The sequence below is a fragment of the Sorex araneus genome, chromosome X (assembly GCF_027595985.1).
Source record: "Sorex araneus isolate mSorAra2 chromosome X, mSorAra2.pri, whole genome shotgun sequence".
Lineage (NCBI taxonomy): Eukaryota > Metazoa > Chordata > Mammalia > Eulipotyphla > Soricidae > Sorex > Sorex araneus.
Genome location: NC_073313.1, coordinates 16,702,088 through 16,714,898, shown reverse-complemented (window position 1 = coordinate 16,714,898; position 12,811 = coordinate 16,702,088). Strand labels below are relative to the sequence as shown.

General features: G+C 53.7%; 1 protein-coding gene across 6 annotated transcripts in view; it reads left to right on the top strand.

Annotated features, from left to right (window-relative positions):
* The window catches only part of CTPS2 (CTP synthase 2), a 125,865-nt gene that overhangs the window by 18,360 nt on the left and 94,694 nt on the right, over window positions 1-12,811 (top strand). For all 6 annotated transcript variants that reach the window (XM_055121475.1, XM_055121474.1, XM_055121472.1 and 3 more), the window contains exons 3-6: window positions 21-191; window positions 2,983-3,083; window positions 12,015-12,131; window positions 12,229-12,312. In XM_055121475.1, coding sequence (XP_054977450.1) covers window positions 21-191; window positions 2,983-3,083; window positions 12,015-12,131; window positions 12,229-12,312 — 473 coding nt within the window. The remainder of the gene's footprint in view (window positions 1-20; window positions 192-2,982; window positions 3,084-12,014; window positions 12,132-12,228; window positions 12,313-12,811) is intronic.

Genomic DNA, 12,811 nt, shown 5'->3' with positions numbered 1-12,811 from the left:
TTTTTTTTTTTCTATCGTAGGTGAAGTGTTTGTCTTAAACGATGGCGGAGAAGTTGACCTAGACCTCGGGAATTATGAAAGATTCTTGGATATCAACCTGTTCAAGGACAACAACATCACCACTGGCAAGATCTACCAGCATGTGATCAACAAGGAGCGGCGTGGCGACTTCCTGGGGAAAACAGTGCAAGGTAGCCCATTCCGCCCGCAGCAGGTTCCAGACTGAGAGCAGGCCGCGCTCGGCCGCGGCACTCACTGCCTTCCTCCTGAGCCCCCCAGGCCACCCTTCACATTGCCTTTGGGCCAGCGTTTCCCCAATGTCCTCGTCACTCCATCTGCCGTCTCCTTTAGGCAATACATAGAGGGGGTTGGAGCAATAGTACACTGGGGAGGACGTTTGCCTTGCATGCGGTGGACTCAGGTTCGATCCCCGGCATCCCAGAATCTAAAGTCCCCATTTTGCCTTTGTTCTGGACCCAGTCTGAAAGAACTCCACTGGGTCTGCCTGGTCCGAATCAAGCTGCTTCTAGGGGCCGGAGTGATAGGACGGCAGGGAGGGCATTTTCCTTGCACACAACCAAACCCGGGTTTGATCTCCGGCATCCATACGGTCCCCTGAGCACTGCCAGGAGTAATTGCTGAGTGCAGAGCCAGGAGGAACCTCTAAGCAGTGCTGGGTGTGACACCTCTAAAAAGCCCCCCCAATAGAAAATATAGACACACAGACACATAGACACACACAGACACACACAGACACACACACATATAGGTATTTGGGTTTTAGGTTATACCTGGTGATACTCAGGGCTTACTCCTGGCTCGGTACTCAGGGCTTACTCCTGGCCAGGTTCAGGGGACCATATGGGGTGCCGGGGTTTGAATCTCAGTTAGCCATGTGCAAGGCAAGCACCTTATCTTCTGTACATGTCCTCTGTCCCCATCTCCTCTTTTATCTTCTTAAGAGATGAGTTTCTTTCTGTTTTTGTCAATTTTGGGTTTCACTCGGAGCCCCAGCAGGTGGCGCTGAGGTCAGCTTCCAGCTCAGCAGGTAGGGAATCGGGCGGTCCTGGGTACGAAACACGGTTCCCTCATGCGGCCCGTCAGCCTGGCCGGCCATCTCCCCAGCACCTCCCTGTGAGCGTTTATTGATGAAATCTGTTTCGTCATCATTTCAGCCCGATCTGGTCACAGATCTGTTTTGCTTTGGCGGCTGCCAGTCTTTCATCTGGCCCATTCCTTTTCCTTGCACGGGGGAGGGGGCGTGTGGGAAGGGCAGTGCTGGGGGCACTCGGCGTGGAGGCCTCCTGGCACAACCCTCTTCTCACTAAGCCTTTCCCCGGCCATGTGGTGCTTTTTTTCTTTTTTCTTTTTTAAAAATTGTTATAATAAAATGGGCTGGAGCGATAGCACAGCGGGTAGGGCATTTGCCTTGCATGCAGCTGACCCGGGTTCGATTCCTCCGCCCCTCTCGGAGAGCCTGGCAAGCTACCCGTGGCGTATTCGATATGCCAAAAGCAGTAACAACAAGTCTCACAATGGAGACGTCACTGGTGCCTGCTCGAGCAAATTGATGAGCAACGGGATGACAGTGATACAGTGATACAGTGATAATAAAATATTTCTATTACTGAGACATCTTTTTATTTATTCCTTTTTTTGTAAAATAAAATCACTGTCACTGTCATCTCGTTGCTCATTGGTTTGTTCGAGCGGGCACCAGTAACGTCTCTCATTGTAAGACTTTTTGTTACCATTTTTGGCATATCCAGTACGCATGGGTAGCTTGCCAGGCTCTGCCGTGCGGGTTATTTGCCAGGCAAATAACCAACTGCTGTGCTATTGAATCACCATGAGATACCATTACAAGCGTTCATGCTTGAGTTTCAGTCATACAATGATCGAACACCTATCCCTCCACCAATGCACATTCTCCACCACCAATGTCCCCAGTACCCCCCATCCTTTCCAGTCCTCCCCTTGCCTCCATGGCAGACAATTTCCCCCACACTCTCTCTCTAATTTTGGGTAGTAATGTTCTTTTTCTTGAAAGAGAACCAACCACCTGGCACCCTCCTAAGGTTGTTTTCGTTCTTTTGGGGGGGCTGCACCCAGACTTCTGGCTCTGCACTCAGAGATCCCTCCTGGGGCTTGAGCCTGTCTCAGCTGGTGCGAGGCCAGCCCCTGACTCTCTGCGGCCCCCCTCCCTGACATGTCACATCACGTGGTTGTGCCTGCTGGGCTGATGGTGACGGTTTCACACTCTCTTGATTGCTCTCAGCTTTGGCCCTGGGGGTCACTGCCGGTGGTGCTCAGGGACCCTGAGAGTCCTCACCCATCACGCCGTGAGGGACCCTGCGCCGCCCACACGTTATCTTGGCTCAGCCCACTGAGCTCTCGCCAGTTTGTCCTGTCCTTGCTAAGTCACCTTCTTCGTGGAAACTGCCAAGAAGTAGACCGGAGTGGATGGCCATCGAAAGACCTGCTCTGGAGTTGCTAAAAGGGGTCACGTGGCTCAGGCTTCTGCCACAATGGGGTCTTCTCCGAGTGTCCCCCAGGCACGGGGCGGGGGTATTGCTGCCTTACACCGGACCAGGCCCCACAGTGACCGTGACGCTCTGCCCACGTGGTCCCGGAGCGTCCCCCATGCACAGCATCCTCCGGCCCGCACAGGCGCCCCTGCTCCCACTCCAGGCCCCCCTTCCTCCGAGCACCCTGGGACTCGGTTGCACACAGAGTCGGCGCTTTTGGGTCTCTTCAGCTGACTTGAGTCATGTCAGATCCTTGCACTGGCAGGGGATAAGCCGGAATGAACCGGGATGGTGGGTGGCACTGTGTTGTTCCCACTCAGCCTTGGCTGCGGGGGGCTGTCACTTGCGGGCACCGGGTCCTTGCTGGCCTTCAGCGTCTCTGGGAGCTGTTTCTGAAGACAGCGGCAGGCTCTGTTGCACCCAGGACCATGCTAACTCTCGCTTCTCTCCACAGTTGTCCCCCACATCACAGATGCGATCCAGGAATGGGTGATGAATCAGTCCCTGATCCCCGTGGATGGGCAAGCAGAAGCGCCCCAGATCTGCGTGATCGAGGTAAGCGTGAGACTTTTCTTCATATACTTGCGTCTTTGTGGACGTGACAAATACTCACCACTCGCCAGGCACTGGGCTAGAGGCTGGAGCACAGCGGGGCCTTCTGCTCACCAGCCAGTGGGCGCCATCGGCATCACACAGTCAGCAGTCCTGGGGAGGGTGTGACCTGCAGAGAGAAACAGTCACTCTGAAAGTCAGTGTCGGGGGTCCCCCGGTGCAAAGCCTGGCCTGGCCAGGGCACAGCCTGACCTTGGGCAGCTGGCAGCTCGCCCCGTCCACCCATTATGGAATGCCTGCGGTGAGCACTGTTTGGTAAGTATTTGCAAAGGACATTGACAAGAGAGAGGCTGAGGCAGGTGACTTAGAGGTGATCGCGAGAGAAGTGGCCACGGTTGAAACAGAGAACACATAGCATGCCATTTTTACAAATGTATTTTCTTGCTGTTCTGAACTTTTGGTGCCGCACTCGGCCGTGTTGAGGGCTGACTCCTGGCTCTGCACGGCGGGCTCACAGCTGCTGGTGCTTGGGGAACCGTATGCGGCGCCCAGGGCCAGCCTTGTCTGGGTGTCTGCATGGCCGCAACTCCTGTCCTCTCGCTCCAGCCCCAGAATGTATTTGATTTTTTTTCCACTTTGATGTGTGTGTGTGTGTGTGTGTGTGTTTGGCCACACCTGGCAGTGCTCGGGGCTGACTCCTGACTGTGCTCTGAGATCACACCTAACGGGTCTCAGGGGACCCTGTACGGCGCTGGGGATCAAACCCGGCTCAGCCCTATGCAAGGCAAGTGCCCTGGCCTGTCCCCTTGCTCTGGCCCTAGAATGTAAGATGTGAACTCGCCCCTTGCTCCCCCCGCCCCTCCCGTGCACGGTGGGGACCGTAGCCCCGTCCTCTTCGCCCAGAGAGCAGCTGGTGCGCTGAGAAGTGCCCTAGGGTCCGACTGTTCATTTTTGCCGACACCGCCCTGCCTCCCCCGCCAACCCCCGGGAGAGTGCAGAGCCAGACGGCCTGGCCCAGCCCCAGTGTGCTCACCTCTGCTCGGGCTCAGGCTCCCCCTCAGTGCTCCTCTCGAGCAGGCGCTAAGTCAGTGGCTACACCAAGAGTGTAGGAGCGATCGGAAACGCTCACCAGTCATTAGTCATTATGCAAACGCCTGCTGGCAAGTTCTTTCTCGAAGCTGCAATGTGTTCCTCTATAGCGCGATGATAAAATGTACAATTATAACATAAACAAGATGGTAATAACAGGGTAGTTAGGAGGATTAAATGCGATTATATAAAGTACTTGGCAATGCCTGGCATTTAGGGAAGCACCCTATAAATATATGTTAGCTGTTAATGTCATCATTATCAGCGGGAGCAGATGGGTATAGATGATCTTCCAGATCCGATGTGGCGGCTGGGGAGACGGGTCCGAGGGTGCCCGAGTGAGTCCTGTTTGTCCCAGTGCGCAGGTGCAGAAGTGCCCGTCACCGGGCGGCCTTTCCCGTCCGTTTCTCCCTCCACCACGAGGAGGCTGGATCCAGGCGTGCGCACGATCGAGTCCTGCAGCCGGGATCATGCTCGTGGTCCCACCCGCCATGTGGCACTTGGTCAAAACCTGGGCCACGGACCGGGGGCAGGTCCCTGATGGGGCAGGGGAGCACTTGTGTCCCCTTGGGTTTTGGAGTCCACGGGGTGTCCTGAAACAGCCCCTGCAGATCCCCAGAGGTGGTCGGAGCTCCGCGCCAGGGGAGCCAAGAAGGAGGCATGGGTTTCAAAATGTTCTTCATGCGGGGGTTTGGGGGCCGTACCTGGCAGTGCTCAGGGATCACTCCCAGTCCTGTTTGGGGGAGTCGTATGCGGTGCCGGGTGCGACTTGGGCTCAGCACGGCAGGTACCTTCAACCCTGTGCTACCTCTCTGGCTGCAGGTGATTTTTCCCCTTCGGTTTGGGGGCCATACCCAGTGGTGTTCAGGGGCTCCTTTGGGCTCAGTGCCCTGAGGATCATGTGGTGGGGGGCTCCGGCCTGGGCCTCCGGCGTGCAAAGCCTGGGCCCCAAGCAGGAAGTTCGGTTGACCCCGTGTTCGGGTTATCATGCGTAACGCTGCTCTGAGCACACGGTGCAAAAATCTTTTCAAGTGAGTCTTTTCGTAGTCTTTGGATGAAGGCCTTGGAGTATTGGGCTGGATCGGAGGCCAGGAATTTTAGGTTATACTTTTTGTTGTTGTGGTGGTGGTGGTTGGTTATGGTGCACACCCAGGGGTCTTGGGGATTGAACCAGGGCCGGCAGCGTTAGGGAAAGTGCTGCCTCTCCAGTGAGTGGCGGGAGAGCTTCTGGCGCCCGCACTGAGTGAGGCTAGTCTCGGCCCTCTGAGTGGTGAATGATGCTGTGCTGGGGACGCTCGCGTCCACGCCGGGGCACTCGCAAGGCGCTGGAAGGAAGCACTGGACTTTCAAACACTGGGCTTCAGAGACTATCACGGGCAGAGAAGGGGCCACAGTGACTAATAGATGGAAGGGGTCACTCTGGACATGAACTGAGTGCCGAAAGGAAGGAAAGGGAGCGATAGCACAGCGGGTAGGCCGTTTGTCTTACACGTGGCTGACCCGGGTTTGATTGCTCCGTCCCTCTCGGAGAGCCCAGCAAGCTATGGAGGGGTATCCCGCCTGCATGGCAGAGCCTGGCAAGCTCCCCGTGGCGTATTCGATATGCCAAAAACAGTAACAACAAGTCTCACCATGGAGACATTACTGGTGCCCGCGTGAGCAAATCGATGAGCAACAGGATGACAGTGCTACAGCACTACCCATATTGCAAACCATAGGACCCAAAACGGGGTGGGGGGGAGGACGGGAGAGAAGTGTCTGCTGTAGCGACAGGCTAGGAGGGAAATTTGGGACAGTGGTGGTGGGAAATGTCCACTGGTGAAAGGATGGGTGTTGGAACATGATATGACTGAAACTCAATCATGAGCAACTTGGTAACTGTGTATCGCACTGTGATTCAATTGAAACCCAAACTGGTGACAACTGAAGAGATAGTCCCGGGGCTAAGGCATCCTGTGTGTAGCCTACTCTGCTTCCACCTCTCCCTTCGGGCCCCACTGTATGCCACAGTGTGCCCCAAGGACCTCTGGGCGCCACCGCTGGACACGGAGTGGGCTGTGCCTCTGAGCACCGCTGGGGACGGGTGCGAACTTCCCTGCAAATGGACACTAAGGGGATTGGTTGAGATGGGAATCTTTGGAGATACTGAGTCACATGAATCATTGTATTAAAATTAATTGCTCTGATTTACGTTGCGGGGAGTTGGTGTTTGGGCCACACCCAGCAGTGCTCAGGGCTCACTCCTGGCATTCCTGGGGGACCATCTAGGGTGCTGGGGACCGAATCCAGGTCATCGTGTGCAGTGCAAGCCTTTACCCACTCTATGTCTCTGGCCCTGCTAGGTTGGTTGGTTGATTATTTTAATTGAATCACAATGAGATGCAGTTACAGTGTTGTTCATGATTCTGTTTGATTAATTTATGTATTTTTATGGTGGTAGCTAAAACCTTAACTTACTAGTTTCTGCTGGCCTAGCAACAGGGGACATGTGAAGGATCCCCAGAGAACTGGTTCCTGAGCTCAAAGTAATGAACACCTTTCTTTTTTTTTTTTTTTGCTTTTTGGGTCACACCTGGCGATGCACAGGGGTCACTCCTGGCTCATGCACTCAGGAATCACCCCTGGCGGTGCTTAGGGGACCATATGGGATGCTGGGATTCGAACCCGGGTCGGCCTCGTGCAAGGCAAACGCCCTACCCGCTGTGCTATCGCCCCAGCCCCATGAGCAGCTTTCTAAGCTGAACCCTCCTGGCACTCGGGCGGCACGGGGGGCCATGCCGTGTCGGGTTAGGAACTTGGGGCTCTTACAGCAGCTGCCTGGCCAGCAAGCCTGAGCGCTCTCTTTCTTCACTTTTGCAGGGACATTTTTCTCTTCATTTTTTGTCGGTGAAAGAATAGTCCTCTCTTAATACAGGTAGTCTTAATACAGAAAGAGTTTCCAGTGGTCATGTGTCTGAACTTCAAATGGTCATGTAGATGAACTCCTTCCTTGTTCATCTTCTTTGCCTTCCCACCCCTCCCCTCCCCTGCCCTCCGCTCTCCTCTCCTCAGCACATACTCTCACCTCAATAGCGCTTTCAGTCATTATTGCATTTCTTCATTTTTCACGGAGGTGATAATGGCTGGAGTTCATCTGTTTGCAGGCGACAGTATACAGCACCTGGTTTACCACCCAAGTTTTTCGTCCATGGGACCCTTTCAACTCTCCCCCTCACCCCGACTTACACTTTACTTTTCATTCCAGGCATGGAACGCAGGGCCTCTGGGGGCCGGGGGCCGGGGAGGAGCGCTGGTTCACGCCCTGTGCTGGTGCTGGGGGCTCCTTCTGGCTCTGGGCTCAGGGGTCCCTCCCAGTGCTGTGCAGGGTTGAACTGGGGTCAGCAGCATGCCAGCAAGTACCTTAGCCCTGCACGATCCCGTCCCCAAGGGCCCTTCTGAACACCCTGACCCCTTGATTTCTCTAGCTCTAGTTCGAGAGTCTTTCTTTTTTATTATTAACTTTTTTTTTCTTTCTGGGTCACACCCAGCGATGCTCAGTGGTTACTCCTGGCTCTGCATTCAGAAATTACTCCTGGCGGTGCTCGGGGGACCATATGGGATGCTGGGAATCAAACCCGGGTCGGCCGTGTACAAGGCAAGCACCCTATCCGCTGTGCTATCGCTCCAGCCTCCATATTTACTTTTTTATTATTTTAAAAATGTATTTATTTTAAATTAAAAAAATGAATCACCGTGAGATACAGTTACAGATTTGTAAACTTCCGTGCTTATATTTCAGTCACAGAATGATTGAGCACCCATCCCTCCACCAGTGCCCATTCTCCACCACCAATGCTCCCAGCATCCCTCCTGCAACCTCCCCCATCCCCTATTAACGTGTTTTTTAAAATTGAATTACCGTGAGAGAGACCCCGACAATGCTGTTCGTGATCGGGTTTCAGTCATGCAGTGTTCCGACACCCTGACACCCTCCCCTCCAGCAGTGTCCCCAGGTTCCCTCCCACCACCTGCCCCCTGGCCCCACCCCACCCCACCCCTCCAGTCTGCCAGTGCCAGGGCAGGCTCTTCTCTTCTCACTTTTCTTCTTGAGGGTCATTCTTTTTCTTTTTCTTTTTGCTTTTGGGTCACACGTGGCGATGCTCAGGGGTACTCCTGGCTCTGCACTCAGGAATCACTCTTGGCGGTACTCAGGGGACCATATGGGATGCTGGGAAATGAACCCGGGTCGGCTGCGTGCAAGTCAGATGCCCTACCCGCTGTGCTATGGCTCCAGCCCTTGAGAGTCATTCATGAACAAAGTTTTTCTGTTTCGCTGCCGGGGCGGCACATGTGACTCACGCAAGCCACCATTTCCCAAAGACACACACACGACATCCAGCAGCGGATATTGAAGGTCTCACGTGCTGAAGGCAATCAAGAATTCTTTTTTTTTTCTTTTTGGATTACACCTGGCTCTGCACAGGGGTCACTCCTAGCTCTGCACTCAGGAATTACCCCTGGTGGTACTCGGGACCATATGGGATGCTGGGAATCTAACCTGGGTCGGCATGGCAAACGCCCTACCCGCTGTGCTATTGCTCCAGCTCCACAATCAAGAATTCTTAGCGCCAGCTCAGACAGAATTTTCTCTTCACCAAAGTTAGAAAGCAGAAATATTAGACCTGAGAGCTAATAATGAGGAATGCCCAAAATGTCTTTTTCATTCTTTTCAACTTGTCTGACAAACAGGACTTTAGTCCCCCACATGCTCATTGCTCAGGCTCTCAGGGCCCTGTCATCGGATTCTGGCTCGCCAGCCTCCGTCATCCCCACGGTCAATTTCATGGACTCGGAGGAACTGCCCAGGAGTCCGCAGCAGCCCGTGTTCTCCAGCTCTGCGCGTGGATTCACTTCCGATTGTGTTTGTGTGCCATGCAGCTTTCTAGAGGATTCCAAAGCTGACTGTAGTTTTCTGTTTGTTTTTCCGGCCACCCCCACGGTGCTGACATCACGGTCAGCCCGATGCAAGGCAAATACCTTAACTGTCGCTCTGGCCCTTTGAGTTTTAACGTTGAAAATGCTCCAAGATCCTCTTGTGGGGTGGCCTTGACCACAGTCAGCGGAGCCACCTTCTTTCTTATTCCACTTGCAGGGGCTCAAAGCTGTGCTCTCTCTCTCTCTCTCTCTCTCTCTCTCCCTTCCTCCCTCCTCCCCCCCTCTTTTCGGTGCTCAGGGATCACTCCTGATTGATCACAACCTGGGGGTTGAACCCAGGTCATTTGCATGCAAAGCAAGAAGGAGACTTACCAGCTGGACTATCTCTCGGGCTCTCCCTCCCTCCCTCCCTCCCTCCCTCCCTCCCTCCCTCCCTCCTTCCCTCCCCCGAGTGAAAAGAATTCCTTTACTTAAAAGATAAAAGGCAGGGAGTGGGTGGTGCGGCTCAGGGTAGAGCACTGCTCTTGCCTGTGTGAGGTCCCGGGTTCTGTTCTTGTCATGGCTCGGTCCCCAGAGCACCCCTGACACCAGACAAAACAAAAACTAACAAGCAAAAAAGTGAAGCCTATCTGCACATCTCATAATTTGTAGTTTCAGTTTCAACTTTGGTTTGACTTTAAAATATTTTTGTGGGTGCTGCGTTTCCTGTTTTTCAGGGAATTACTGAATTTAGGACTATTTTGGTAATATTTTGTCTGATCACAGCGTTGATAAGAGAACGGGCCAGAACTACAGAGCTGCAATACCAGAATCGGCCACATGAGGGCAGGAGAAGACAACATTTCCCTTTTGAGATTTCCTGCCTCTTTCCTGGTGCCCTAGATATTTTTGTTAAAATGCAAACATGGAGTTTTCCAATTTCCCCCCTTCTATTAAATTCTGGTTCATTGTGGCTAATGAGCCCATACACACATGTCAAAACCCCCCCCCCGCACTGTTTCTTTTTTCTTTTTTTTTGTTTTTTGGGTCACACCCAGCAATGCACAGGGGTCACTCCTGACTCTGAACTCAGGAATTACTCCTGGCGGTACTCAGGGGACCATATGGGATGCTGGGAATTGAACCCAAGTCGTCTGTGTGCAAGGCAAATGCCCTGCCTGCTGTGCTATCGCTCCATCCACCCCTTTCCCCCCTCATTTCTTAATTGTATGCGATGTTTGTTGAATTCTCACAAGCGTCATTCTTTCACAGGAAGATCTTCTATATTTCTCTTTTCTACCTAGGAAACATGAATATTAGAATGCTGTTTTGTTTTTTTTCTTCGCATTTTTTGCTATTGACTGAGATTCTTTGGTTAACAATACCGTTAGTAAGGGTTTCCTGTGCTTGCCTGACGCCTGCTCCATCAGCAGGTCCCCATCTGTTTTGTTTCCTCAGTTCAAGTTCGCAAGTAGTTAGCAAGGTCACCCCAAGACGCCCCTGCTCCAAGTACTGACATGGCCCTCGGTGCTGCGTGCAGGGTGCTGGGAGACGAGGCGGGATGGCAGTGACAGGGTGGCGCAGTTGGGCTTCCTAGCTGGGGTGCACACTTACTAGCCGGGGTGGGCCTCACTGGGAGGTGGCAGTGGGAGCAAGAGTCAGTCACTGGGGGGCAGTGCAGCCCCCCAGTTTGAAGGAGAAAGAGGAGACAGGACGGGCGGGGCATATACTGACTGGGCAGGAAGGAAGAGTGGGGCCGAGTGGGGCCTGTTGGAAGACACGAGGCAGCGGGGCGTGTGTGTGTGTATGTGTGTATGTGTGTGTATATTTGCGTATATGTGTATGTGTGTATGTGTATGTATGTGTGTGGTGCGTGTATGCGTGTATATGTGTGTATGTGTATGTATATGTTTGTGTATGTTTGTGTATATTTGTGTGTATGTGTATGTGTGTATGTGTATGTATATGTGTGTGGTGTGTGTATGCGTGTATGTGTGTATGTATATTTCTGTGGTGTGTGTATGCGTGTATGTGTATGTGTGTGTATGTGTGTATGTGTGTGTATATTTGTGTGTATGTGTATGTATATGTGTGTGGTGTGTGTATGCGTATATGTGTGTGTGTGTGTGTGTGTGTGTGTGTGTGTGTAGACAGGGAGCGAGAGCACGTGATAAGAGAGATCATTCTTCCTGGATTTGAGGTCCACCTTGCAGCTAGACTGCTGGTGGAAACTGCCTTTCTTTGTCCCTCTGTGGTGTGGATCTTTCTAGTGTCTCTTTCTTTGCTTATTAATTCTTTCTCTTTTCCTAAACCCTCTCCCTTAAATTTTTTTTTTAAAAAAACAAAACAAAACATGACAGTATTGGGGCTGGAGTGATAGCACAGCGGGGAGGGCGTTTGCCTGGCACGAGGCCGACCAGAGCTCGATCCCCGGCATCCCATAGGGTCCCCCGAGCACCACCAGGAGTGATTCCTGAGTGCAGAGCCCTGTGACTCAAAAAGCCAAAAGCAAACAAACCAATAAACAAAAACCATGAGAGTGTGAGTTCGGGTGAGATGGAAGGTAACCGGCCTGCCAAGGGCCCTCGCTGTCCCCGCCGCACTTGGCGTGGAGGGAGCACTTTCCTGACCCCGCAGTTCCAAGGGTCCCACTGCTGGAATTTGTCACACCTGATGCGTCTGCTTCCCTTAGCCCACCTCGCCACGGCTCGGAAGATCATTCTGGAAGTGCTATTGACCTCGCGCTCTCTTCCCCTCTGGACGTGCCGGCACCCGGCGCTCACCCGCTGGGCTTTCTTCTGCCTCCTGTCCTTGTGTCTTCTCCCCCTTTGGCGATGCCGCCAGAGGCATCTGCTGTCACAAATGGCACGGTAGCGGTCTCGCGTCCCCTCTGGGGGAGTTTCTGCTGATGTGCGGGCCCTGGGCCAACACGTGTCTTTCTTTCTCTGCCAGCTGGGTGGCACCATCGGTGACATTGAAGGCATGCCGTTCGTGGAGGCGTTTCGGCAGTTCCAGTTCAAGGCCAAACGGGAGAACTTCTGCAGCATCCACGTCAGCCTGGTTCCGCAGGTGGGCTTCTCGGGGGAGGTGAGGTTCGGAAGGGGAGCCTCTCCGAAGCAGGACCTGGCCATCATGCTGACGTACACCGTGACCCGTTTCTTTTCAGCTTAGTGCTACCGGAGAACAGAAAACCAAACCCACGCAGAACAGCGTGCGCGCTCTGAGGGGCCTCGGCCTGTCTCCTGACCTGGTGAGTTGAGAGCGCGGTGCAGGGCTGGGTCCAGGCCCTGCCTTCCTTTCCTCCCGCCTCTTCTTTCTTCTTTTCCTCTTTTTTGGAGTGGGGAGCGGGGGACCGCAGCTGGTTGGTGCTCAGGGTTCATGCCTGGCTCTGCTCAGGCTCCTGATGGGCTCAGGGACCAGGAAAGGTTCTGGGGATCAAAACCAGCTTGGCCATGGGCGAGACAGTGCCCTGCCTGCTATACTGTTGCTCTGGAGGCCTGCCTGCCTCCCTCCCTGCCTCCCTCCCTCCCTCCCTCCCTCTCTCCCTCCCTCCATCCCTCCCTCCCTCCCTCCCTCCCTCCCTCCCTCCCTTCTCCTTCCTTCCTTCCTTCCTTCCTTCCTTCCTTCCTTCCTTCCTTCCTTCCTTCCTTCCTTCCTTCCTTCCTTCCTTCCTTCCTTCCTTCCTAACCTCCTCTTTCCTTCCTTCCTTCCCTCCTCTTTCCTCCCTCCCTCCCTTATTTTCTTCCTTC